Source organism: Myotis yumanensis, unplaced genomic scaffold (assembly GCF_028538775.1).
Source record: "Myotis yumanensis isolate MYYU_CA2020_CCGP unplaced genomic scaffold, mMyoYum1.0.hap1 SCAF_8, whole genome shotgun sequence".
Classification (NCBI taxonomy): domain Eukaryota; kingdom Metazoa; phylum Chordata; class Mammalia; order Chiroptera; family Vespertilionidae; genus Myotis; species Myotis yumanensis.
In genome coordinates, this window is record NW_027223759.1 from 44,854,471 (window position 1) to 44,882,457 (window position 27,987).

At 43.6% G+C, this 27,987-nt stretch overlaps 1 protein-coding gene across 3 annotated transcripts in view; it reads right to left on the bottom strand.

Moving 5' to 3' along the window:
- Positions 1-27,987, bottom strand: part of ITGA6 (integrin subunit alpha 6) — a 70,393-nt gene that overhangs the window by 22,779 nt on the left and 19,627 nt on the right. For 2 of the 3 annotated variants that reach the window (XM_070422749.1, XM_070422750.1), the window contains exons 2-11: positions 14,448-14,572; positions 12,993-13,072; positions 11,600-11,855; positions 9,783-9,914; positions 6,641-6,851; positions 5,556-5,749; positions 5,328-5,416; positions 4,517-4,635; positions 1,652-1,750; positions 1,347-1,408 (exon numbers count right to left, since the gene is read on the bottom strand). In XM_070422749.1, coding sequence (XP_070278850.1) covers positions 1,347-1,408; positions 1,652-1,750; positions 4,517-4,635; positions 5,328-5,416; positions 5,556-5,749; positions 6,641-6,851; positions 9,783-9,914; positions 11,600-11,855; positions 12,993-13,072; positions 14,448-14,572 — 1,367 coding nt within the window. Of the gene's footprint in view, positions 1-1,346; positions 1,409-1,651; positions 1,751-4,516; positions 4,636-5,327; positions 5,417-5,555; positions 5,750-6,640; positions 6,852-7,944; positions 8,062-9,782; positions 9,915-11,599; positions 11,856-12,992; positions 13,073-14,447; positions 14,573-27,987 lie in introns of all 3 variants that reach the window. The other variant, XM_070422751.1, reaches the window with a different exon arrangement.

Sequence of the window (27,987 nt, forward strand, 5' to 3'; positions counted from 1 at the left end):
TGGGAGCAGACTTATCTGCCAAACACTGGGAGAGGAAAAGGGACATCTTTTAAATAGAGAAAACAGGGCAATACTTGAGATAACAAGGAGCAATCTTACCCAAACTCATTATCTCGAGGTGGAGGAAAAACATGAAAAGAACAGGAACTACCTGTCCCTCTAGAACAGGGTGGGCAAACTTTTTGACTCGAGGGCCACAATGGGTTCTTAAACTGGACCGCAGGGCCAGAACAAAAGCATGGATGGAGTGTTTGTGTGAACTAATATAAATTCAAAGTAAACATCATTACATAAAAGGGTACGGTCCTTTTTTTTTTTTTTAGTTTTATTCATTTCAAACGGGCCGGATCCGGCCCGCGGGCCGCAGTTTGCCCACAGCTGCTCTAGAAGCTTCCCTTGGTGGCACAGACACCACAAAGCACAGCAGCGGGGACCCAGACCAGACCCCGAGGGAAATCAGCCTCACTCTCCGTACATCCTTTTGGGGAAAGATTTTCTGTCAACTTCCACACCCCCGTCGGGAGCTGGGGCAGGTGGCTTCCACCGGAAGAGGCATGGCTGCTCCAAGACACACCAGAGAAGCTCGTGATCGACCATCACTCTGGTTGTTGGAGGGGGAGCCCTGTCAGGATTTGCATTACAAAGGAAGGAGCAGAATGACACCTTAGAAATGACAAACTGCTTTCACTACATCATCTCCTCTGATCTCCACACAATGTTACATAGTAATTCCTATTAGAGGCATTTTGTTTTGAACGAATGGGAAAATAAAAACTCAGATGTGAAGGGACTTGCTCTGAGTTGTAGGGTCTGTCAGCATCAGAGCTGGAACCAGGAGCAGAGCCCAAGTCTCTGAACGGCCGAGGCCAGCCTTGGGGACACAGCTGCAGTGCTCCAGCCCCGGTGGGAGGAGGCCGGGAGCAAAGAGCAGAAACTGGCAATTACTCTGCCCTACTGGGCTCCTGTGGTCACTCGTCCACAACCACGACCCACCACCCACCACCCACCACCTACCACCTCGCAACCGCAAAACCAACTTTCCACACTGCCGTTCAAAGACAGACATGGAGGAAACAGTTGTGGTAACAAATGAATCCTTTTCCAAGACATTCTGCCCCAAACCATCTGCTCTGGAAAATTCAAATGGGGACCAAATGGCGAGTGTTTCCCTCGTGTGCGTGCGGCACCCTCCTGATGAAAGGGAAGACAGCGGAGAGACTTGATTCCGTAAACAAGAATGCACGGGCCCATTTTGGCCATTGCCGTTTTATTTTTCTGTCCTTTATGCAGAACTTTCAACCTGGCAGACAGAAAACACGTCATTTTTAAGGGTACTAGGTACTTACAGATTGAAGGATTGTAACCAGCGGGTTTGGCAGTATATTCGAAGCAGGCCTTAACCTTGAGGCTGTATAAAATTGAACACATACTTCTTAAAAGATGCATTATTGCAGCAGAAAAAAACCAACATGTTCCCCAGCTCTCACATCCCCCCACGGCTCATTGATGAGCAACTTGTTACACATGCACTCGGCAGATTCCTCTTCCCTCCGCCCATTTCTCAGTCTTCCCTGCAGCTCTTCAGGGCGATCGTGTCGTCACAAAGCAGACGTGTGAAACCAAGGGGTCTGTGGGCACGGCGGACACTCACCAGATCCCACTGGGCGCCCCGCAGGCCGTTTTCTGGCGGAGATCGAGCCTGTTGGGTGTCACTGTGACGGTTTTCTGAATATTAATCACAGGCCGGGATCTGAAGACAAAGGAGTAGGAAACAAGGTCAGTCCTTGCCTCCTTGCATGTAAGATGAATTCATCATATACACTGGCACCTCAGCTGCCCCATACGCCTTAAAACCACAGGGGAAAATGTTCCCCCGTGTAATTCATTTCCGCTATGACTGAAGAAAGTAACTGTTAAATATAATTTAAAACCCGATTCTGTAAAATTTACTTAAAATTTTTAAATAACACCGAAAATTCTAAAAAGTTTTCGTTTTAATAGGTGTTTTTTTTTTCATTTTTTTTTTCATTGAAAGAGTAATAGGTACAACATGTAAAAGTCCCAGGGTTTTTCAAGCAAATAGTGTCTCCGTCCCCACCCAAGCTCCCAAGTGGGCTTGTGTATTCTCCCAGACACGTCATAGTCTATGTTGGTTTAAAATTAAATATAAAAAGATACACATAATTATTTAAATGGGAAATCCCATGCTTTCTGTTGCTTTTCCCATTTATTAACGTTTTGGGTCTTCTCATATCTGTTCACATGGTTCCCACAGGTGGCGGGGGCTGCGCTGTGCTGAGGCGGCAGCGTGGATATAACCAGTCCCTCGTCGGTACCCACGCATATTGTTTCTGGCTTTCAGCCCCGACAATTTCTAATGCATCAGCCCTGATACATTCCTAACAGCAGAGTGAGTCAAAGAATATGTATATTTTAATTATGAGTGATCTTGCCAAAAGAGCCTTCACAAAGGTGACACCAGCATACGCCTAAGAGCTGGGATGCTCACTATTAGGGTTTCTGCATGCACATGAGTTTAGTGACACACGATCCTGCACCATGGGCCTCCATCTTACAAACATTCGCCCTTCCCTGTCCTCCCGGAACCACCATCCCCAACCTTGAGTCCTTGGCCTCCTGCTGCCGGAACGGACTACAAATTTTCTGCCCCACAATATCTCTGTAGGCAAACACTCGAGTCCCTCAACCTCTCCCCTCTGTGCTCTACCTCACCCCAACCTCACAAACACTCAAGACGCTGGAATCCCACACCGGGTCTTCTCACCGTATAAAAGCATCTTCTCTCTCCCTTACGTATTCACCTCTACTCCCCACAGCCACGGGGTCAGTGCTGGCCTGTGACCCAACCTCTGCACGGGCACAGTCCTGCAAGTGTGCAGTGGCTGGGGGTGCGAGTGGGATGGGGAGATACCTCTCACCTCTCTCTCCAGCCAGAACTCAGAGCGGATTCCGTGATTTCATTACCACACAGATTCCGTTAGACTGACTGTAGTGGGCTTGTGGTGAACCCGGCCATCCTGGAGAAGTATTCTGGTAGGAAAATGCATTCCAATTCCAAAAAACTAGGTTGAACTTCTGGAATCAATCTATCAGTAGGCCAGAGAGGGCCCGAGTACACTCTCAGGGAAGGTGGGAGCCAATGAAAGGCCAACGCTGCCCACAGTCTGTGTCTCCCGTTCATTCTATTGTTATTTCACATCTTGGCAGCTGCTAGTTCCTAAGATACTAAGTAGAGACACTCCAAGTTTCAAGAGCATATTTAAAAGGCAAAAATTCACAGATCTTTTAACGCCAGTTGCTGTAGATGCTAAAGTGTTTTGAATATCATAGCATTAAGGCTTCAGGGTGGCATAAATTTCAAAAGAAAGTATTTTAACACATTTTGGCCAAACTCTATTTTTACTTGTTTTTTAAACACCCAACATCCACATGCAATTCTGAGTATACAGTATATATGAATCATGAAAATTTTGCCTTTTAATACATAAAGCAAATCTTTTTGACCCAGCTGTCTTGTATTTAACTGGCATCTATTTATTAACTATCCTTAAGTTCTAAAATGATTTAATGGGGAAAATGTCCAGGGAAAGAGTTGGGAAGGTCTAGGTGCCATGCCCTGTTCCCACAGGATCCAGCCTTAAAAGCTCAGGCAAGTCTTGGGCCTCCATTGCTTCGTGTGTAAAATAAGGGAGTTGGCTTTCCTTTCATTATCAAATGATTTTGAAATTTACTTTCCTACTATCTATGAGGATAAAAGGAACAGGTTTATAAGATTCACAACCAGTTTATGAGGACAGGGAAAGTAAGGGTGTTAAAACATCAACGACAGCCAGAAGCAAGTATTTAACTAAAGACAGGTTATCTGCGGGGAAAGACTTGGTAACCAAATTTTGGTACAGGAAGTCAAGTCTTCTTGATACCTGAGGGCTAGGCCTCAAACTAGAACTAGAAATTCAAATTGCTTTTTGATGGAAACTTTGCTGAAATAGTTGAACGTTATATAGACTCTTCCACCTTTTAAAAATGTTGACTATTGTATGGTTAGTATCCATATGAACGGAGAGAAAAGGGTATAAAAGTAGAGCTAGAGAACCACCAGGTAAAACACGGGGTGGATGCTTTAACCTAAGAGAGGGCACGAAGTACCTCCTCACTCCCCACTGTGACAGCCGGGAAGGTCAGGTATCCGGGACTGATGTGTATTACCATCAACACAAACCACTACTGAGAACTTCCCCGCCCCGAATTCTTTCTCTTCCCAATCACATACGCGTGTTCATTTAGTCACCAATTCTAACCTATCTTTTCCTCAGTGAGTTCAAAATTAGCGAGATTTTACAAAATAGGTTTTTGTCACATTGTGATACTACTCGCAAAAGAAAAATCTTCACAATTCATACCAGCTTTTGTCTTTTGAAGTATAGGCATTACAAATTTCAATTCAAAAGGTCAAAATTTTAGTGTAACCCAAGTATTGAACATGCTTTTAACACACCTGAAAATAGTTACTGAATCTGACAGGGAGCCAACAGCAACATCAGGGTAGGAATTTCTATCAAGGTCCATATTTCCAGCAATTGAATATCCAAAAAAACGTGAATTACCCTCGAGAACCTAAAAAGAACAGGTCATCAGAATGGATACGGGGCCACCAAAATGAGCTTCTTACCGCCCATACTTTGAAAAAGACACACAGGGTTTTTGAAATGAAGTTTAAGGGCTCACGAATAAATAAATTATATTCAATTATAAATAAATCAGAACTAAGCATACATATGATGCATAAAAGTCACCTGACTTACACTGTATCTCAAAGAATAAAAGAGCTAATTTTTGATGAGCTTGTTTACTGCATTAAGTCAATCAGGATATTTCAAACCAAACCTTTCTAACTGTCCCCCGAATGTCTTATTTTTCTCAAAAGCAATTTTTAAATTATGGTGTCTGAATAATCCATGCAATAACAATCATCTCTTTCATTTGCCTGGTTTCATCTCTACTTAGTATATGCTACTGAAGGAAATACATCCCAGGTCCACCTACTTATGCTGCCAGTGTCGAACAGTCTTTTCCTTGGATTACTTTGAGTCCTCACTTATCAAAGACATTTTACAATTAAAACAAGCAAGTCATTGCAGTTATATCTATTTCCAAGCTATCTTCAAATAATACATTTTTTAAAACATAAAATTCATACTACTGTAGATTTGTAAGCTACAACTTGATTAGTGGGAAATTCACTTAAACTTGAATATTCTATCACCAAGCAAAAAGCTCAGACCCCCCCCCCATTGTTATCTGGTTACCTGTGTTGGTTTGGTGTTTATTCCGCTCGCGGAGCCGTGATAGATAAAAACCTTTCCGTTACCGTCATAGGGCGCTCCAACTGCAATGTCTGTTGACAACATCACATTGTAACAAACATTACATTTTTAAAACATTTCAACACAATGTTTTAAGTAAGATGCCACAAACACTCGTCAATCAAATAATCTCGCTACAAATCATAATCATTTCATAATCTATTCTTTTACCTGGGTAGCCATCTTGGTTAATATCGCCAATATTTTTGACGGCAATGCCAAACATAGAGTCTTTGGTTCCGTTAAGACGAATTGGCTTGACATTTTTCCACCGGCCTTGCTGGTTCATGTAGACATACACTGCACCTCCAACCTCTCCATCTCTATCAAAATACTGTGGGGCTCCAATCACAATATCCTGCCACCTAAAAGCATAAGGAGGGGAGGAACTGTGAACCATCAGCTGAACAGTGAGCTTGGGGGGAGTACCACCAGCCCAGGTACAAGGACACAAAGAGGTGTGATATGGTAGAAAGGGCCCCAACTCTGCAATTTCTATCTCATCAATTAAAATATTTTTTAAAACCAAAGAAAAATTATGGAGGTAAGAACTTGAAGCCAGTTCCCCAAGTTAGATCTAAGTGCAGAGACTCCCAGTAAAGATTCCACTCCCCTCCTGTTTCCATTCCAGACCCAAACTGGCACCACACAGACCTATGTACTGAGTTTATCTCCAATCCCTACTTTCAACAGGACATTCTAGATCAGTGATGGCGAACCTTTTGAGCTCGGCGTGTCAGCATTTTGAACAACCCTAACTTAACTCTGGTGCCGTGTAACACATATAAATTTTTTGATATTTGCAACCATAGTAAAACAAAGATTTATATTTTTGATATTTATTTTATATATTTAAATGCCATTTAACAAAGAAAAATAAACCATAAAAATGAGTTCGCCTGTCACCTCTGACACGCGTGTCATAGGTTCGCCATCACTGTTCTAGATGTTCCAACAGCCCCTTAAGAAACCAGTGAAAAGATCCATATAGGTGTCATTTTCCAAGTTAATTTTTTGCCCCAAATTTTAATTCTCACAGACCCATTCCCAAGACATGAGTAAAAACTAAAAACTAAAAAAGATGTAATCCTACCTCTCAGGAAGGGTAATGATTGTCTACTGCCAAAATATAAGTGATAGAGGCATGAAAGGATGCTAAAAATTTGGCAGCAAAAATATTCTTTGAATCAAGACCTACAGGAGCCGAAGAAGCCCCGATTTCTTGACAAATGCGAAATGACCTAACATGCTCTCACCCATCTTTGTTGAGGTCCACCACTGCCACGTCGTAGCCAAAGGAAGAAGCCAGACCTTCTCCTTCAAATATGTGCTCGGGGAGAAGGTGTGCAGACTTCATATCTCTTTTGAGCAAAACCACAGCTCCACTGTGATTGGCCCTCGGAGCACCAGATACAAAAGTGATGTCATCTTTAGAAACGATCCCTTTCCCTGAGTCCAAAGAAAAGCCTAGAAAAGCAAAATACAGCTCACATCAACTCTGTGCTTTAGAGGCATCGAACACTGGTAACTCCTTTCGCTTCCCACCCCTCTCCTTCTGACCCTCCCCACCAGCTATCACACTTATGATATGAAAGAGTCGCAGAGATATGACACAAGTACAAAGCAGTAAGCTATTTCACTGCTTTCTATGGAATATATTAAGACTTAAAGAAAAAACCTATGCTATTTAGCATCTGTCCAACTTGAATCATGAAAGATTCATTAATCAGTCTAACCTTATTTTAATATTAGAACTGTGGTAAAGGGAGATCAAATCAGATACTAAATTACCATAGCAAACTGACATCAGATACACAGAGATACAACCTGATAGAATAATAGAGTGCATGTTGTGGGGTTCTGCTATAACAAATGACTCGTAATGTCCATACTCATCAATCCCCTTGGTGATCAGGCAAGCGCAAATGCCAACTTCATCGATACACCACAAGCAGCATTTCATTATTTTGAACCCACTTAGTTCTCAGACACAAACATGCAAACAAAACCATGATTGATGAGCCACAGCATTTGAGAACACACGTAAACAATAGAGGTGAGCAACTTATCATCGGTATCATTTTGTCAGGAGGGGGGCGGAAAGCATTCGAACATCTCATCATAAAGCGTCAGGTAGGGCATCCGATTACGAATACAAGATTTAATTGGGAGGCAAATATAAAAGCCCCTATCAAGACCATTCAAATTAAGCAAGTATTTCTACAGAGGCAAGGCAGCGGCAGAGTAGCGTAAGGCCACCCTTTTCTATTGGGTTTTATTTATGCAAAGTTTCACCACTACTGTTGCAGTTCTCAAACTGTGTGCAGTGAGTCGAGAAATAGGATGAGCCACCAGTTTAGAGCAGGGCGATCTAATCGAATGCAGCTCTGAAAACCATCTGGAGGCAGAGCCTCCCCCGCAGCATGCTTCTCGTGCGGGCTTCACTTGGAACGAAATAGAAAATAAAAAGGTTTATGCTCTGTACGGATCCAAAAGAAAAAAAAATGTTTTAAATGACCATGACCAAGACAATGGATTTGTCGTCTGGGAGATCACAAACCTAGGTAGCTATTCATCAGCACGTCAGGGGACGTGTCGGGCTGCTCCCTGGGAGGCTGCGTTTTATAAACAAACTGATCGGGATCTGTGTAGGAAACGCTGGTCAGAAACAGCAGGCCTGCGCACGTGCGAGAAGTGGAAGAGACGGAAGAAAAAGCAATTACGCCGGGTAGGGGGCACCACGGCGACCGCCGTTCTTGCTGGATGATGAGGCCACCACGGCATCTGGCAAGCCACTCTCTCTGCCAGCTTCCAAAGCTGCAAGCAGATCATTTCATTCCTAAAACCCACTGACTTTTTTGAAATGACAGATGCACAGACAGCGTGGACAACTAAAATGTAACCATAAGAACTTGACTTTTTTCCCAGGCAGCCACTTTTGAGGAAATCCATTCTGAAAGCACCAAATGTCCCAATAGCAACGAAGCTCGTAAAACCCATGGGCCCCTATCCTAAAGACTAAAGTGTTGGTTTCCTGCCTAGAGCCATTAAAATGAAATGTTTCTCACCAAAAGCTTATCCTTGAATAATGCATTTGAAGAGAGGTTGTCTGTTAAAATATAACCGAATAAAGTATTGGTTTGGTGATAATATTTACCTTGAAAAACCATATTTAGTAACTGAGGCTGAAAACTGCTTGGCCCTATGTCCCCTTCATGTCCTGCAAAGCCACTCGCACACCCAGCAAGAGGGGCAATAATACTTATTTTACAATATTGTTGAGAAGATCAAATGAGACCTATAAAGCATTACGTAGGTGCTTGACAAGTAGTTAAGTATAACTTTTCTCTTCCCTCTTCTGTGCCTTCACACTAAGTTTTTAATTTTTAATTTTAGGGGGAGGGAGTGTCTGAAAATTTTTAATTAACAGTTCTGTCCATACATACCTATATAATTAGAACTTATTTTTTAATGTTATTTTTCAATTAAGTTGACATTTAGAACAATTTTTTAAGAATATGTTTAACACATTATTTAGAATTATTCTTATATTTATTCTTATTTTTTTCTCTCCATTGTTCCAGTAATATCTTTAGCATATGGGTTCTTTTCTTAAAAAAAAAAATAGGTTACTATTTGGGTTTAGGAGATTTTTTACATTTTTTCCAAGAAATGCACAGTAATTATTCTTTATGTCACATCATACTAAGAATTAAAGCTTTTAAAAGCCTTTGAGTAATTACCATAATGCACAGGAATAATTTAGGACCCCATTAGTAATGCAAACACGCCTTAGGAGTTAAGCAACGGGCACTTAGCCATAATCTGGGTGTCCCCTCGCTACTTCAGCAAGTCCTGCTCAGCCTCGGCTGGGAGGCCCTGTGCCAACCCGCCAGGGCCCGGTGACACGAGGCCCCAATCCAGAAGCAGGGCCAACCCCTGGAGAAAGGCAATCACAGTGGAAGGACCTGAGGGTCTTGACCTGCCACTTAAGAGTAACTTCATAAATGCGGCTCTTAGGAGTAGCTCTGGAAAGAGGCACTGAAGGGAGAGGGGAGGCAGCTCAGCTCATTGACATCCACGCGTTTATTCTCAGCTGCACGCTCAGCCTTTTTCAGGTTACAGAGGCCAACACTGGCTCAGGAAACAGACTTCCATGCAGAGGACAGACGATTTCAGGAGGAAGTAGGTTTAGTCCCCACTCGAGGGAGCCTAGGCCAGAAGGGAAGAATCGCAAGCCGCAGAACCACCAAGGCCTAAATCAAATCCCAGCCAGTGCAGCCGCAGGCCCCTGGCTCCACCTGACCTGTTCTCGGCCCAGAAGGCCAAGGTCTGGGGAGGGCAGTGTCTCCCAGAGGCCTCTGCAAAGGTGGGTGTGCCGTCTCCTCTCATTCCTACCTAAGTAACTGTTAGCAGGAACAGGAACTAGACTCTCGTCATGGTCAGTCTCTCCACCAACTTCATAAGGCCCATCTTCAAAGATGTTCATGTCAAAAAAAGTGTTATTCTTTTGTTCTACGCGAACAATCCCTACAGGAATGAAATGGTAAAAAACAACAACAAAAAGTGAAGATGAAACAAAATAAAACAGGTGGATCCTAATAAAACATTCCCCATGTTATCACACTAAGTACAGCAAGAAAAGTTAGGAGGAAGAAAAGGCAGAAAAAAAGAAATGACTTTTGAGGTTACTGAAGTTAAAAATTATGTCCATGTAAATTTTTATGTTAAAGAAAGTTGTTCTTGTAATAAAAAAAAATGGCCCATGCATTTTCATGAATTATCTTTAAAATGCCATGAAAGTAGGTGAAAATGGAAAGTTAACTAAGTCTACAGAAAACAATATTTTAAAAATGATATGAACCTGATGATACTTTACATTTTCTATAATCCAAAATTGTGACCTTCTTTACTGTAGTGTAAGATGAAATTAATATTTTGATCTGTTCTCCACTTGAACCAATATTTCATTTTTTAAAAAATTCTTCATTAAAAAGATTTTCTATAATAAGCCCACTATGTGACTTTTTAAAAAGAGTAACCTTCTAAGTCAGGGTTAATAAAATAACAAGACATGTTTCCCGTAAATGAAAGCATACATAATTGCTGGGTCTTTTTATTGTATCTGTTCTTCCTAAAACAAAACTACTTCTAAATTAAATGTGTTGTTTTGATTAGGTCGAAATAACCTGACAAATACCGTTATGTGAAAGATTTGATTGGGGGTTGGGGGACAAAGGATACTGCTGCCCAAGGTCACTATGGATCACATACAGGGTAAGTGTTCTCTAGGATTGTATCTAATAGGAATTTAAAAACTTGGAAGTTTTTTAATGGAAAGGAAAAGTTTTCCTAAGTTTTTTCTGACTAGTGAAAATGTTATAAAATTTATTTTAATGACTTCCTTAAAATGTGGGCCATTCTTCCCCCTCCCCATGCCTCCTTTTACTAACTACATCACAATGATAATTAAACAATACCATTAAACAACTTTTCTGCAAGTTATCTGAAATCATCATCTCAAAATTCCCTAATCTGCCATCTACCCTTCTAAGTCTGTTAGCCAAAGACAGCCTTTTAAGATAGCATAAAATGAAAGGAATTTCTATATTAACACACTGTTATTTGCACTTGACAGACTCAATTCTTATCCGTTTTCAGATCACTACCTTAACAAATATAAAACAGCAATACTACTAATGTTAAACTACTAATGTTAATTATTGTATAGCCGAAACCGGTTTGGCTCAGTGGATAGAGCGTCGGCCTGCGGACTCAAGGGTCCCAGGTTCGATTCCGGTCAAGGGCATGTACCTGGGTTGCGGGCACATCCCCAGTAGGAGATGTGCAGGAGGCAGCTGAGTGATGTTTCTCTCTCATCGATGTTTCTAACTCTCTATCCCTCTCTCTTCCTCTCTGTAAAAAATCAATAAAATATATTAAAAAAAAATTCTTAATTATTGTATACTCACAGAAAAAGTTAACTACTTGTATTAATGTAAATTGCTGGTGGGGAAAAAAATCTCTTAAAACATACACTTGCACCATTATTTGTTTTTAAAAGTCATATGATTTAGAGATTTTAATATCCTCCCCTACTTCTTAAAAGCACATTATAACACGTATTGTTTTAATTTAAAGTTTACCAAACCTTGGTGCATATCATAGAAATATAGTCTCTCTAATCTCTATTTCTATGAACACACACGTCATACCTTTCCAGTTATAGGTTCCTGGGGCTCCGAATACAATGTAGTGAAAGTCTTTAGTAAAAGTAGCTGCTACGCCTTGCTGGCAAGAACCGAACTTTTCATGGCCTCTCAGTCGGCCATCACAGAAACTCCAGTCTCCTCCATCCATCTCATCTTCAATCCTCAGGTTCTGACTCAGGACATAACACCTTCCAAAGATGTCTCGGGATTCCTGCTTTGTGTTAACGTGTTGTCTTTTTTCATATCGATGAGCACATGTCTGCAAACAGATGGAATAAAGCAGCCCACGCATGTCTACAAACCTTATGGTTTTCATCACAAATGGATACAATTGTCAACAATAAAAAGGATGTTAAATGTGCCCTCATCCTGGGATTGGATCCGAAACCAGCAAGTCTTCCCCCAAAGTGTCACTAAGAAGACCTTTATCCATAGAAACCATAGGACTTCTGTCTTATTTTCACCCAAAGAATAATGTCCGATCTGAACACTGAATGCCAAGCTGTAATGCGCAGGTAATTTATTTATAAATTTAGCTCATGCCAGAGCATGAACAATGGAAACACCTTATTTCATTTTCTTAATTTAATTGGCTTAGTGGCTGTATAAACCTTCACATCAGTCTGTTTCTGAAAACAGCCTGTTGCGGAGGAGAGAAACCATGGGCACGTTTTCATAGGAATCAGGCAAACATAGCCAAACCAGACATTTTCCTGTTACCCATACTACTCCCTTATAATCCTAAATCCTAATTTATAACCTAAGCTCTGAGGTAGTTTATCCTATAAGGCAGAGAGAATTACACTGCTGGGAGAGATGAAATCATCTCTATAGTTTTACAGGGTATTCGAAGCTGCACCCACGCAATACAGGCTAAAAATACTTGACAACTTCCAAGTCTATGTCCCATAAATCAGCCCTTCAATATCAATATTCAATGTCCAGTAAAATTCTCATTTTTTCTCCAAATTCTATATACATTTGTTATAGCAATCATATTTTGAAGGAGACTCAAAAAGATCATCATCATACTCCAGCCTGGGGGTCACTTCCCAGGTCACCCAGCATAATCCATCTAACAGACCCTCTCATTTTCCCTACCACTTCTACTCGAAGAAGCTCAGAATAAATCATGAGAGTTTAAACAATCTGACCTTACGTCCCATGACCATTCCCATATTTTTTATTCCTCATCTGTAAAAATACATGGTTCCTGGGGCCATGTCTAGCTTTGTTTTGCTTTTTTTATCCTAAGACCATCTAGAGTTTGAGATAGTCAATGGAATTTTGTTAATAAGTTCTTTGAATTTGAATGCTCTAAAGAAAAGCACTGCTGTGCTCACTGCGGTGAGCGGGGCACTCGGACACTGTGGGATGAACACGCTCCTCTACTCACCACCACTTTGCCGCCGGGACCCTGGCTCTGCACAGTGACCCCCATCCACTGGTCTTCCTTGCTTTCCGAGGTAGGGTCGGCTGTGGGAAGCAGCACAGGTCACACAGTTAGGACTTCACAGTGACTGAAACAGGCAATGAACCAACAGGTGAACAAAAACACAAGACACTTTTCTAAACAGCATTGACTCCGAGTGTAACTACTTAGTAAATTCAGCTACTCGGTCCCGAAAAATTACTTCTCATCTTAAGAAAACAGATGGGTGATTGTTGGTAAGACTCTTGCATAAAATTCTTTACAAAACATACAAAGGCTTACCAGGTGGCCCTTCACCCTCTGACACCCAGTGTCCCGACTACAGAGAGGTATTTGAAAAGTTAAGACTTCCAGCTTCCAAAATCACTACCATCCAAATTAACAGGAAGTGTACGCTTCTCTACACACTCCCAAATCTGCTACATGCAGCATGAGCTGTTCTCCACAGGTTCATTTTGTATTTTTCTATCGATGCCAAGAAAGAAAGGAGTGTATTTCTTTTCACTCCTTCTGCCCCCCAAAAGAAAGAAACCACAAATATCACCATGTGCTCATTTCAATATCAATTTGAATTTACTGTATGACCTTCTATCCAAATGTTTGCCCTTCTTCAATGAGAAGCATGGCAGGCAACAATTTTCAATCTTGAATCATTACAAAACTATGGAAACTAAACAACTTCAAGTAGACAGAAGGGAAATGCCAAATGTGAAATAAAAAGCGATTCTGTCTACATTACCAGTGGGTTTTCTTTATAGGTCGCTGCCATTTACAAGTTTCCCATAATTAACATGTATTATTTTCTAATCAGAAAAAAGTCAGTTCTAAAAAATGAAAAAGCAAGAGAAGAACATAAAAATAAAACATGAATCTACAAATCTACTCAGACCACGTATGTCAAATGAGGTTTGGTTGGAGCTTCTCAGTCGCTAATAATTGCTCTGCCCAACATACAGGCCTCACAAAACCAGCCTGTACCTGAGACAGTAGGGCAAAATTTACCCATGTTGGTCGGCTCATTTCAGAGAGATCTGAAATTTAAAATCGGCTTCCTCCCAAATACTTAACAGCAAGAGAGAACTCTGGGCTGCTGTGTACAAGACATGCACATTCAATTCTCTTCCCTGCTCTGAATTCAGCTTTTCAACAGCCTCCTGTAGAACTTCAACACGTCACTAGGTGGCAGCATCAATACACCATATCAGGGCTAGGAGGAGCAGCAATATTGTGCATCTCAATGGGATTTAGAAAGTAGTAAATGTTCTCAGGGCAAACAAGAAACAGTTAAGGCTGATGCAATAACAAGTGGCCGCCCTCTCTCCAAGAATGCTTGCTGGTCCCCCTTCCCTTCCTCATGGAAAGGGCAAGCGGGGTACCGAGGAGCTGGCCCAGGGAACACTGAGAGCGCGCAGAACACACCATCGTTGTCAAATTCAATCCGTGTGCACGGGTCCCGAGAGGTGATGTCGCAGCTGTACAAGCCTCCTGTCCGGTTGGCCCTCTGCAGCGGAAGGGCCACTGCCCGAGGGGCCCCCACCAGCAACCTGTGGACAAAACAGAGAATTGGAGCTGTGAGTTTAATACATCTCAACGAGTCAGTACCGAGATATTAGGCTTATTCTTTGTCAAGGAGTCCACTAAGTCTCTGCAGCCTAGGCAGGGAGGGGAGCAAAGGTAGAGTCATGTGACTGCAACACACACACATGCAACTCCTACACAAGTCAAGCACAAGGAGAGGGGCTGCTGAAACCAAACAAAAAATACGTCCATCTCTCCCATCGCTCCTAGCAGCAGCTCTCTCACGAGTACGATTCTGTTGTTTTAAAAGACAATTTTCATAGGACATGACCCCTTCACCTAAGCCAGCAGTTCTCAACCTGTGGGTCGAGACCCCTTTGGCGGTCCAACGACCCTTTCACAGGGGTCACCTAAGACCATCCTGCAGCCCTAACCGGTTTGGCTCAGTGGCTAGAGCGTCGGCCTGCGGACTGAAGGGTCCCGGGTTCGATTCTGGTCAAGGGCATGTACCTTGGCTGCGGGCACATCCCCAGTAGGGGGTGTGCAGGAGGCGGCTGATTGATGTTTCTCACTCATTGATGTTTCTAACTCTCTATCGCTCTCCCTTCCTCTCTGTAAAAAATCAATAAAATATATTTTTTTTAAAAAAGACCATCCTGCATATCAGATATTTACATTACGATTCATAACAGTAGCAACATTACAGTTATGAAGTAGCAACGAAAGTAATTTTATGGTTGGGTCACAACATGAGGAACTGTATTTAAAGGGCCAGAAGGTTGAGAACCACTGCAAGGTGATCCTATGGAACTCAAGAGACAAAACCAACAGTCTCACAATGGACGGGGGGAAATTATCACATTAAACATAACAAGTGATAGAAAATGTCAATTTCTAATATGTACTGTGTCTTCCTGAGGTATTTTTCAAAGGTAATTTTTACTATACCCTAGATTTCAGCTTCTATATTGTTAAGTGAGTTAAACCAGAAAGCTATTAAACTGGCATGGCTCTAATGTCATGGTGGCCTACGTGAGGAAAAAAAAGAAATCTAAGCTTGTAAATGTCTCAAGATTACCAAGTCAAACCCCAAGGACAACCAATCACAAACAGCCAAGGAGGCTTTAACCTATACCTGATCAAGTCCTCTCCTTTCTTTGCTTCCTTGCTTTGTCTGTATCAATCTTTCCCCCACTCCTATTGCTGGAGCACTTCTAACCTCTTCCTTTTTGGCAATGTGAATCCATTTTTGCTCAAATAAACTTGTAAAAATTTTAATATGCATCAGTTTACTTTTTTAAAAAAACAATACTGATTTAGCATCTAACCTTTGCCCAAGATAAAAACTCAATGAATTCCTCTCTTTTGCAGTGTTGGCCTCTTTCCCCATCAATTCTTACTAATCTTGGCAATCTTACCATCTCTGACAAACTCCTCCACTATCACCCGATCGGTCTTGCATAAAGGATTCAGGGAGGGTCTGGGTGGTTCCGTGTATGTACTAGACATCATAATATTGCTTCTTTCTTCCCACCCCAGTGTTCGTGCTATCTCCTCTAAGAGGGGCCCCTAACCCAAACACACAGTCCTCAAAATCTCACAGTTTCACAGCCAGGAGGGAACCCTGGAGACCCACAACCTTTCTGCTGGGTTCTTTTTGCTAACGCTCTTTACTCACCAGCAGTTTTACAATCTTTGGGATCTCGCTGACTGGTGGGGACAAATGCTTAAAGAAAGAACATACTCCTGACTGGACCGAGAGAAGTGAGGCTGGAACTGAGGAAAAGAGCCGAGAAAACGAGTATGAACAAACCACAAATTCCCCCAAACAGAAAACAAGCCACTCCTGGCCTTCAAGAAATCAACAAACCTCAGACACAGAAGCAAAAAAATCAACCCACAAAGCAAACAGTCCCTACCCTGCCTCTGCTGTGATCCCACTGAAGGACTGAATGAATTTTTTTAACCAACGCAATGCAGTGGGTGCAACAGGTAGAAAATGCACTCAGAAAACAGAGGGGAACCAGGCTGTGCTCAGGAAGAGCCAGGGAAGCAGGGTCTCACAGACAGAGTGAGGCGTGACTCACGTGGGAACACGCATCCCTAACACCATCGTTCCTCCCAGACCCTGCATGGCGGCCCAGTCAGCCGCCACCTCCAATCCTCCCTACCCTTGAAGGGACGAAACTAATCACACCAAGGTTCAGAACTGGAATGGAGTCTGAGCAGGACCGAGGCGGAGTCCTTGGTGCCTGGAACTTCTTGGCAAAAGGCAAGGCCAAGGGCCGCAGGGGTCTCCGTGGAGCCGCCCCACACCTATTCCCTTCATGTCCATGATCCCAGGAGCTCTGACAAATAGCTGAGAGGTGAACTGGCCTGGACTGCGAGCAAACAGGTTCAATTACCTGGCAGGTGTGGGGACGGAACCCTGTCCCAGGTCCTGGCAGGGATAAGCCAGGTGTGGGGGTCAGAATCACAGAGTCACGAGGTGTGAGCATTGGAAGCACAGACAGCACATCCCGCCTCTAGCTAGACGGGTGGAGAACAGAGCCCTGTGGAAGGAGGGCGATTGCTCTGCCTTAAGATCTCACAACTAGATGGTAGCCAAGACAAAAATTACTTTGGAGCAATGCTTTCTCCGTCCTTTTAAAAGGCTTCCTAGGAACTAGAACGCAGGACGTTAAGGCATTTACCACCCGCTGAAAGGGCAAACCCTACCCAGATGAAACACTGAAATAAGACCTGCACTGTATGCAAGACTCAATGCGGGAAGGGAAGGCAGCGGGGGAAGGCAGCGCCACAGCACGAGTGGGCGGGGTGAAGATCGGGGAAGAGATTTCCTGTAAAGGTAACCAACTCCCACCGGAAGGCTTGAAGGAGCAGCCCAGAGTTCCAAGATTATTACTGTATCTCCTCTGACCACCTCCTCTCCCCCTCGGCCACGCCCAAGGAGGCTGGCAACCTACCTGGGGCAGGTATGGGGCTTGTTGTTTCCTGTGTACTGTACTTGCTCATTCCTTCGCTTATTCATTCCACAGTCAAGAGCCTCCTAGGCTGAATAAGGACTCATCCCCTCCCCTTCTTGCCAAACTGTCCCTTGTGGAGCCAGAGCCATAAGCTGGTCATTACACCACAGGAAGGTAGAGGAAAGGCGAGGGCGGGCCAGAGTGCGGTGCGCAGCCAGAGGAGGGCGCCAAAGCCTGCCTGGGAGGAAGGTATCACCCAGAGGTAACAGTGGAGCTGGAGGGGCCAGGTGAGGAGCAGAGAGCCAGAGGGAAGGCCGAGAGGGAAGGAGCCAGAGGAATAGCAGTGATGAGATGGAGACACGGAGCCCCACACTTCCACCGCCTGCTGTGCCCTGCGGGAGACAGGTGTTTCCTTGCATCACGTTGTGTAAAAAGCTGCAGAGATTATTCCATTTACAGAGCAGCACTTCCTCCCAGCCCCTTTTCTCTTGGCTGCGTCCTAGGGTTTCTCCCTACTTGGTACACCTCCATCTTCCACTGAGTCCCTTACCCTTGTGGCTAAGGCACCACCTGGCATGGAAGAAGGCAGGGGTGCTCTGTGGCCTTAGGCCAGCCGTGGGCAAACTACGGTCCGCGGGCGGATCCGGCCATTTGAAATGAATAAAACTAAAAAAAAAAAAAAAAAAGACCGTACCCTTTTATGTAATGACGTTTACTTTGAATTTATATTAGTTCACACAAACACTCCATCCATGCTTTTGTTCCGGCCCTCCGGTCCAGTTTAAGAACCCATTGTGGCCCTCGAGTGAAAAAGTTTGCCCACCCCTGCCTTAGGCCCAGGCCCTGGCAGCCAAAGGAGGAAGAGCAGACACTCATGGGGGGAGGGGGTGTCCCTGGGACCACACATACAGGAAAATCAGCAAAACAATGATTGGGGGGAGGGGTTAAGTCAGATAAAATCAGAGTCATGGAAAAGGTAAGGTAGCACCTTAATGGGAGAACACAGTCACCCCAACCAAACTCAACAACTGGCAGGTGTCTTAATCCTTGCAGTAAAGCTAAAGCTGCCCTCTCTGGTTCAGGAAATAGGCAAACTCTTCATTCTGCTCAAAACCAGCCTTCATCACAGGAGGACACAGCCATTAGCTGAGGCTGCGTCTGGCAAGAACAAATCAAAAACAGAGCTGTGTCCAGTCAGTGACACCGTCCCTGGTGCAACCCATCTGCTTCCTAACCCAAGTCCTTCAGGACCCCGGTCTACGCCACTCAGAACAAAGCCAGCTCCTGAGCCAGCAGGGAGGGCGCAGCTCCCGGAGGGACAGTCTGCATCTAGGGGACCCTCGGGCCACACCAACACCCGGTTTCTGCTCAAACCCCAGCTTCCTTCCCTTTGCCCCCAGTGCCCTTTGATGCTGGATTCAGAGAGCAGCAGGCGTCTCTGGGCACCACGGGAAGATACCCACAGCAGCTCCTGGCACCCGGGCAGCAGCTGCCGGGCTGTTCAGCTCATTTCTCTTAAGAAGCACAGCAATAGCAGCTGCTCTTAGTACTGACCCACCCAGTACGTGTGGAGGAATCCAGAACTACAGTAACAACGTTCAGAGTGACAGGGACTAGGCGATAAATTATGGCCTCCAATGGGAAGTAGTGGAAATGAACAGAACAGCGTCTAAGAAGCCTATTTCCATATCAGGTCCAAAGGAAAACTACATCAAGGAAGGGTAAGAATTTGGGTTTAAACTAAGATAATTTTAGACACCAGAGGAACGGGAAAAATTATTCCTGAAATTGCTTTCCACACGGCAGTGGACAATGACCTCCACTATTTTAAAGTGGTACTGACATAAAAACTGCCCGGGGATTCCAACGTATTGAAAACCCACATTTAGAAGACAGAACAAGCCCTAGCTGGTTTGGCTCAGTAGATAGAACGTCAGCCGGCAGAATGAAGGGTCCCAGGTTCAATTCCAGTCAAGGGCACGTACCTGGATTGCAGACTCGATCTCTGGCCCTGGTTGGGGCACATGTAGGAGGTAACCAATCGATGTTTCTCACATCGATGTTTCTCTCTCAGTGTCTCTCCCTCCCTTCCACTCTCTCTAAAAATCAATAGAAAAAAATATCCTCGGGTGAGGATGAACAAAAATAAAAAATAGAATACATGACAAAACTGATGAGGAATAAAATTTGAAATAGTAAAATGCAATGTAAAAGGCTAACTACACAAGTGAGACTGTAACTGAGAATATAATATTAATTCAAGTCTTTGAGTCTAGATCAGAATTCTCGGCACCAAGATTCAGGATTCCCTATCATGCTATTAACCACAAGGTTATTTCAACAAACTTATTCAAATAAGCCACACTCCTGTTTCCTATAGTCAAGTTCTCACCCAATTAGCATGCTTTTATATAACTACTTCAACCAAAAGTCTTAAATACTGGGGCACTTTCCAAACTCTGGGGACAATAGCAGCTTTGCTTCATTGTTTTTGGCAATAATTCATTTCCTCAAGGATTAAAGATCCTGCCTCCAGCCATGCAACTTTGTCTCAGGAAACATGAACTATTGCTTCATTAGGACAAGGACACTATTATTGCTTAATTTAAAACACAGCCTAGCCTTCTTAGTTTGTCCAAATTAAGCCTTAAGAAATTAGGAGATGGCATTAACCGTTTCAACTGTTCTCTCTTCATTTAACCCATCTTCAAAGTTAGTTTTTTTTAATTTTTGTTAAAGTAAAAAATACAAATAAAAAAGAAAGAACTTACAATGGAAAGCAACAGACTCCAAACTCATCCCAAGCCCCACTCTCTGGGCAAAGTTTTTGTTTAAATTTCTGAATTTACTTTTAACTCTAGATATTGTTTATACGTTTATTTCTTGATGTATCAGCTTTAAGCAATACTTGTTGACCCCACAATACGAAAAGAACTTAAACTACTTGCTATTTTGTCTATGTTTAATAACTATATTACTTTAGTTCTTCTCCTTGCTACCCTTTAAGTTTTACATAATGCATGTTAACCTCTACTTTTCCCTTCATCAACTGCTAACACCACCTCTCCATTCCCCAGGCGGTGACATGACACTCAGCAATCTAACCCTTTCTCCCAAACTTTCCCCTTGGTTTCTCCAAGACCAACCGTCTGTTAGCTATACTTTTACATTATCAGAGCCATTACCACTTACATTTTGTCATGTAACCACAATTCGGTCATCTGTTCTTTAATGCAAACAGGTAAATATTATTCAGTGCTGAACCAAACTGCACTGAAATGATCCTCTTTCTATCTGAGACCAGTATTAGAAGCCCTCGACCTCAAAGGAAACTGTTCCTAGCATCAAGGTCAGACTTACCTTACATTCTATCAATTGGTGTACTTCGCATTTGGACCGTGACTTTGCTTTTCTTGGCTTTCCTTTCTCATTGCCTTTCCTTCTCCTTACATTGTTTATTCTAGCCTCAATCTTTCCTACGCTCCCAGTCATACCTGCATGGAATCAGGATCTCCTTGGTCCCAGTTTCCTTCTCAGAGCCCTTGCACCTCCTGCTACCGTCCAGACTGCTCCTCTAGGCCTGCTACAGGGTCCTCCTGGGACTTCCCTCCCTGCCCTCCTGGGTTGATCTGCTTTGACCTGGGTTCCCACATTTTCCTCTTATTTGAATTTCTTTTTAAAAAAAATATATTTTATTGATTTTTTACAGAGAGGAAGGGAGAGGGATAGTTAGAATCATCAATGAGAGAGAAACATCGATCAGCTGCCTCCTGCACGCCCCCTGGGGATGTGCCTGCAACTAAGGTACATGCCCTTGACCAGAATCGAACCTGGGACACTTCAGTCAGCAGGCCGACGCTCTATCCACTGAGCAAAACCGGTTAGGGCTGAATTACTTTCTTAAATAACACCCTAAGGAACACTATATGAAAGGTAAACTGAGTCCCTGCATAGACAAAAACGTCATTATTCCACTCTCCCCAGCTGGATAGTTTGGGTGTAGGACACTAGGGAAAAACATTTTCTTTGATGTTAACACTCTAACTCTTTCTAGTATCCAGCGATGCCAATAAAAATTCTGATGTTAAGTCCAATTTTCATTTCTCTGAGGGCGACTCTGAGGCTCTCCACTTTGCCCCAGGTGTTCTGAACAGCAGGACAGTGTCTGTGTGGGAGCCTTTATTCGCTCACTGGGCACTGTACGGCCTCTCGGTTTATAGACTCAGAACGTCACTTTCCAGGAAACACCACCCTGCATTGATCATTTCCCTCATTCCATTATCTTTGGATGAATCTACCTTCTCTCTCTTTTTCCTCTTCTCTCTGTGGTTCTGGGATTTTTCAACTTTGTTTCCCAGTCCTTCTATTTTAAAATTCAATTAAATTTAAATTCAATAAAAATGTAAATGTCAGCACTTATAATCTCCAAAAGCTTTTCATTCTGATTGTGCCTTTTACATAATGCATCCTATTCTTCTTTTGTGAATTTAGTATGTTCTCAAAATTCTGAGTATTTCAGTATTTTACCTAGAAGTCTCTCCCCTCCCCAGTTCTCTTCCTGTCCCTGGATCATCTGTTTCTTCCCGTTTTTCTGTTGGTTACTTCAGTCACCTTTTCTGCTGCTGGCTCTAATCCTTGGTTCTCCTGTTTGGCTGTTGTGGGAAAAGGCCCCTTTCTGGCTGGGTCTTGGCAGAGCAGGAGTTCTGAAAGGGAGCCCTGGGCGGGGCCTGCTGCCGGAGGTTTTCACTTCAGGCTCAGTGGGCAGGGAGCTGTTGTCCGGCTGCAGACCACTCCTCTAACGCCGGGGGAGGAAGGCTTCATTCTTGGGGTGCCAGCATTCACACGAGGAACCCTACACCCTTTTTGAAAACAATGTCACTGCCTCCCTCGCCTCTTCTACAGGAATCCATTCTTTTTTATTTTTAGTTGAGTTATAACCGATTTAAGCTTTGTAAAACATGCACATGTCAACATTTCCATCCCTCTCCCTGCCAAAGAAGTGTTATGGGTTTTTGTTTAGTTTCTGGCTAGAATAATAAATGCCAGCAGCCTGTACTCTGCTGAGTTAGTGGATGAGGGTGTCATGTGGCGTCTGTGGACCTCCACAAAGACCTTCCGTTCCAGAGCCACGCCTCCTTCCCAGGCCACGCCTCACTGATGACCCCCAGGTGGCCACAGGGGAGAACCCCCTCCTTCCTCAGTCCCCACCTGATTATGACTCCTTCCTGTAGTAAGGTCGCAAAGCAGAGCCCACCTGCTTTCTGCCTTTCGGTAATCTCCCAGCCACCACAGAGCCCTGAGGAGCCTGGAGGGAAGTACACCCAGGGTACCACCTGGAACCCCAAGTCAAAATCCACTATCTTGAAGTAATCAGATTTTCATCGCAGCCTAGTTCCCCCGCAGTTGAAGGCAATGTCCTTCCCAGCTGTTGCCACATCTCTTTAGCGCTGCTACCACCCCTCACATGCCAGGTGCAGGCCTACACACATAAGACTCTTTCCACAGAAAAAAATCCAAAAAAGGTGTGCTGTTTTGCCACTTTGCATATTTAGGCTTTTATGATGTAGATGAAATAGGTGATTGACAACATTTGATCATTTATATAAAAGTGTAAAATAATATATTAAACATTCTCTTAAAATAGTTTTATTTGTATTTCATGAAGTGATTTTGTTCAAACTTCCTATGTTTCTTCGACATTACTTCCTAAAAGCAATGTCTGAGCCCGTTTTCCAGAGCACTTCCAGGACATGTTAAAGTTTATAGCAGTATCCAAGACTTGCAATCTGGATGTCAAATCCTGAAGAATCGTTACCAAATGGAGGAAAAGACATTTAGTTCACTTCTTTAAATCAGTTTATTTTATTTAAAATATTTTAAAACCAAATTTAACCTCTTTCCACATCCACAATTACAACTGATTATGGTCCTTTTAGGCTAATGTGTTTATAACAGAACTTTGTGGTTCACAATAAAGTAATCAAGAGGGCAGCTGTCACAGGAGAAGTGTTTTATAAGGCTCAGATATAAGGCAGGATAGTTTCGGGGTGAAAAGAAATCTTGCTTTATATTCAAGGGTGTACAGAAAACAGCTCTTTAAGACCCCCAAATTGGAGAGCATGGCGCTTTCGACAGACATCGTAAGAAAGGTCCTGGGCCACGCCTTCTCTCCTGCAAGCTCTAGGCTCTTCTGCAGAAAGGCCATGTTGTACTGAGCCAGTTTTGGTCATCGGACTATCCACAAAGCACAGAGTGGTTAAAGCCTGCAGTCCTTAGCCAGGCTGACCATACATACAAACTCCCCCAGGACCTTTGTCCTGGGTCCCCTTTCATTCTCAAAAAATGCCCTAGTGTGGAAGACACATTACACGGTCACCCCAGCCTCAGATATAAAGCTGGCAAAGCAACTGACTCATGCAGCCGCTTGAATGTAATGATGCCCTGCTTGGAATTCCAATGGCGTGGCCGGGTCTGGCCGTGGTTCCACAGGCACTGTGAGCGCTTTGGCCCGGGAGGCCCTGTGCTCAGTCTCCACAGGGGCAGCCTGTCTGGTCACCAAGCTCCGCCGGTTTTATGAGAGCCCTTCTCCCCAACCAGGGGACTCTCCAGTCGTCCACTGACAGCAGCACTGTCCCTCCTCCGGCTGGAGAGGGAAGTGCCTGCTTTCCCAGGGACAGTGGTCAAGAGGGAATGCCACACCCTTCCACCATCCCCTGGCCACCAGCAGCAAACCTGGTAGCCTGGCGAGATGGCGGAGGGGTTCTGCCCTTTCCTCCCCTCCCTGCTCCACCTGGTGAAGAGAAGAAGAGGAGGCATTAAAGCTTGTTTGCGTTTTCACCCAAACTGTGCATCTCTGCCTGTGCCAAATTCCTCTCAGGGGAGAGAGGGCCTGGCCTGATTCTCTCTCCTCTGCAACCAGAAAATCAGTAAATAATAATAATAATAATAATAATAATATATTTGGAGATTGAAGAAATATACCTGAGATCTCTGCATTCACCAATATTGATACTCAGCAGTCCTGAGCATTAGCAAATATTACTGCACCCTAGTATCCTTTTGGGCAGATCTGCTGCCTGCCGCCCCAACTACTCCCTGGTGTCAAGGAGCCCCCAGTTTGAACTCATCTGAGCCCCCAGTTTTAGGGAAACAAGGATGATGGTTCATAAAGGACCTGCCCAGGTCACAGTGAATTACACGGCCTGCATTATCGCCTTAATAATCAAAACAACTAACCACCTGCAAAGAACTAGTAGGAGGAGAAAGATGGACAAGGAAAGTGATTATATCCCACCTCTTTCTGAATCAAACCAAAACGATATTCCATTGTATCGTTTGAGAGGACTCCCCAGAATGTCAAATCCCTCCACAGTCTCAGCAGTAAGATTGGGCACCAGGACTCTTCACTGCAACCCTAGGTGGCTACTCCTCAGGCAGCCCAATGCTCTTTTTCACAAGAAGGGCAGCACCCTGAGCAGTGAGCCAACTATGACACTCTGTAATTACAAGTCCTTCACATACACTTCTATTCAGATATGTCTCAGCAACTTAGAGATGAATAAACCAAGGCTCAGACATTACCTGACATGGGTAGGACTTCAAGCCCCACACCCTTCCCACATGCCGTACCCTTCCCAATACAACTGGTAGCCATCCCTCTGCCATCAGGCCACACCCCGGCCACCTACCATCAGTTGGCCCAACTCTCCTCACTTCCGGGCACACAAAGGCCTTGCTTGGTGCCTTTGCTCACTGTGCTTCCTGCCACCCTGCCCCCACCTCACGAGAACCCTCCTTACCAACAATTTCCAAACCCCAGCTCCACGCTTTCCATATGGATTTGCCTTCAAGACCCTGAGCTCAACTTTCACTTTTTCCAAAGTAAACTTGCCTGGACAGGCTTTCTCCCAGCTCCCCTTCAGTGGGCTATAAACTCCTTGAGGGCAGAAAAGTCGTCCTATTTTATTTTTGTAACCTCAAGGGTGTTTGGCCAAGAAAATTCAAAACCTATTTAACTATACAAACTGGCTGATCCAGTTGGGCAAGTATGAGTTACAACTCACAGTGGAACAAATCTGCTTACCTCCTAGCCTTGAGCTTTCACATACAGAAATCTGATGAGAAGGCTGAGGCTCCCTTTTCTCTGTGATTTACAAATCTCACTTTCAAAAGACTAGATTTCTCATAACCTTCCAAGAAATCACATAATAAAAAACATATCCCCTACCTGCAAATGAAGGCAAACAACCTGTCATTGTTAGCAATACCCTGGCAGCTCTCCTGTCCCCTGCTCTTATATTAGGCACTCTGCTCTAAGTTTATCGGGAAGTAGACACTATTTCCACCACCCACTTCACAAATGTGGATGCAGGTTCAGAGAGGACAAGCCACGTGCCCAAGGTCACACAGATGGTAAGTGACGAAACAGGAGCTGTGCCCTGCACTCTCTGATCTTACTCTAAACCACAAAACCCACACTCTCCTTTCTGCTTGTTTGGACAAAAACATCACTGAAGCACTTTGATCTACCCACCTTTTTAAAAAAGAGCATCTTCTGCCCTTGGCGGGTGTGCCCAGTTGGTTGGAGCTGCGTCCAATGCACCAAAGGGTCGCCTGTTCGATTCCCAGTCAGGGCACATGCTCAAATCATGCGTTTGATCCCGGGTCGGGCATGTATGAGAGGCAACGGATTGATGTTTCTCTCTCTCGTGGATGCTTCTCTCCCTTCCTCTCTTTCTCTCTGAAATCAGTGAAAACATCCTCGGGCAAGGATTTATTTTTTAAAGTATATTATAAGAAGGTGGTTGGTTCTAATTAAGGTCTATGGGTTTGAGATGCATGCCCACAGGGGCCCAAAAATACTTGTTGCCTTTATCTGTATCAAAAATCAGTAAGTTTTGTCCTGACCTTTCCAGAATTTCACCAAAAAAACCTTTTTTCCTGTCTCTTTGGAGAAACATGCCAGAACTGAATCCAGTTTCCAGTGACTATGAGACTCCTGTGAGGTTGGAGCCTGAGGGTTCCAGTTCTTAGCTGACTTGGTACATTTTGCTACAGCTGTGTCTCTGACCAAGAACAAGGGAACTCATGCAATAAAGGAACACCCAAAGCAGATCATGTTTTATTATCCACAACAGTCAACTCCTCCTCCAGTTCAGGAATCTCTACCATCAACCAGAAAAAGAAAAAAAAAAGATGTGAAATCATGTCATCCATCTCAACCATTTAAATGGAATACCAACACGGGTGGTCAGATCAGCAAAGTGGAGAGGGCAGTGAGGAAGGAATTCTGGTTCTATTCCTGGCATCACGTTTTGGTATGACCTTGGTTCCACACTTGCTTCTAATTTCTCAAAAATAAGGACTTAAATAACCTCAAGGAATGAATGCCATTATCCCCCACAAAGTAAAATTACAACATACCTGGCCTACATTTTAAATGGCCAAGAATTGCACTTCAATTCCACACAAATTTATAACGTATAGGTATAAATATAGAACCAGCTCATTTTCAGAATAAAATTATTGGCTGAAAGGGCTGACCAAGCAACTCCTACCGGTAAGACATCACTCAGCTGTAATAAAAATGCTGTTATCTACTGCAGTAAGGAAAGGAAAAATAAAAGTCTCCAAGCGAACCTGTTCTTTCAGTTTCACAAAGCAGCTGCCAAGATCTTGTTAAATGTGGCCCTTAGTCACTTCCTGTGCTTCTTTCTAAAAGATCAGGTACCTGACTTTCGAGGTGCAAATTACAAGTGTCCAGTGAACTGTCCTTTCAAGGAACAAGTCTAAGAACCTATATGAACTGGACCATGAGACCACACTCCTATCCTTGACCTTCACACGGTGCTTGACACAGAGCAGATGCTTAGTACATTTCTGTTAAATGAACAAAGTGTATTTTATAATCTATCACCATCTATCACCACATTCAACAATTTTAAAATTCAACTATGTTGTTCTCAACCAGGCTTTCATATGGCAGTGTGCCAAGCATCAATATTATCAGTGCCAACTCTTTTAATTTCTTAAAAGCTGTTATTAAATAGCTCATTTATAAAAGAATCCATCATTTTTCAGTAAAATAGTTTAACAAAAACCAGGAAGAAAAATGGAATAGTTAAAAAGTCACCACGCCCTGGTCAGCATGGGTCAGTGGTTAGAGCAGTGGCCTGCACACTAGCGGGTCGCCAGTTCAATTTCCAGTCAAGGGCACATGCTTGGGTTGCAGTTTGGTTCAATCCCTGGCTGGGGTGCATGCGGGAGGCAACCAGTCTCTCACATCGATGTTTCTATCTCTCTCACATGGATGTTTCTCTCTCTCCCCTTCCCCCCTCCTCCTTCCACTCTCTCTAAAATCAGTGGAAAAAATATCTTTACTCCTTGGGTGAGGATTAAAAAAACAAAATTTAAAAAGTCACCATATCCATTTTATTATTCCAATAACTTAAGAAATCCAAATTTTTCAATATTTT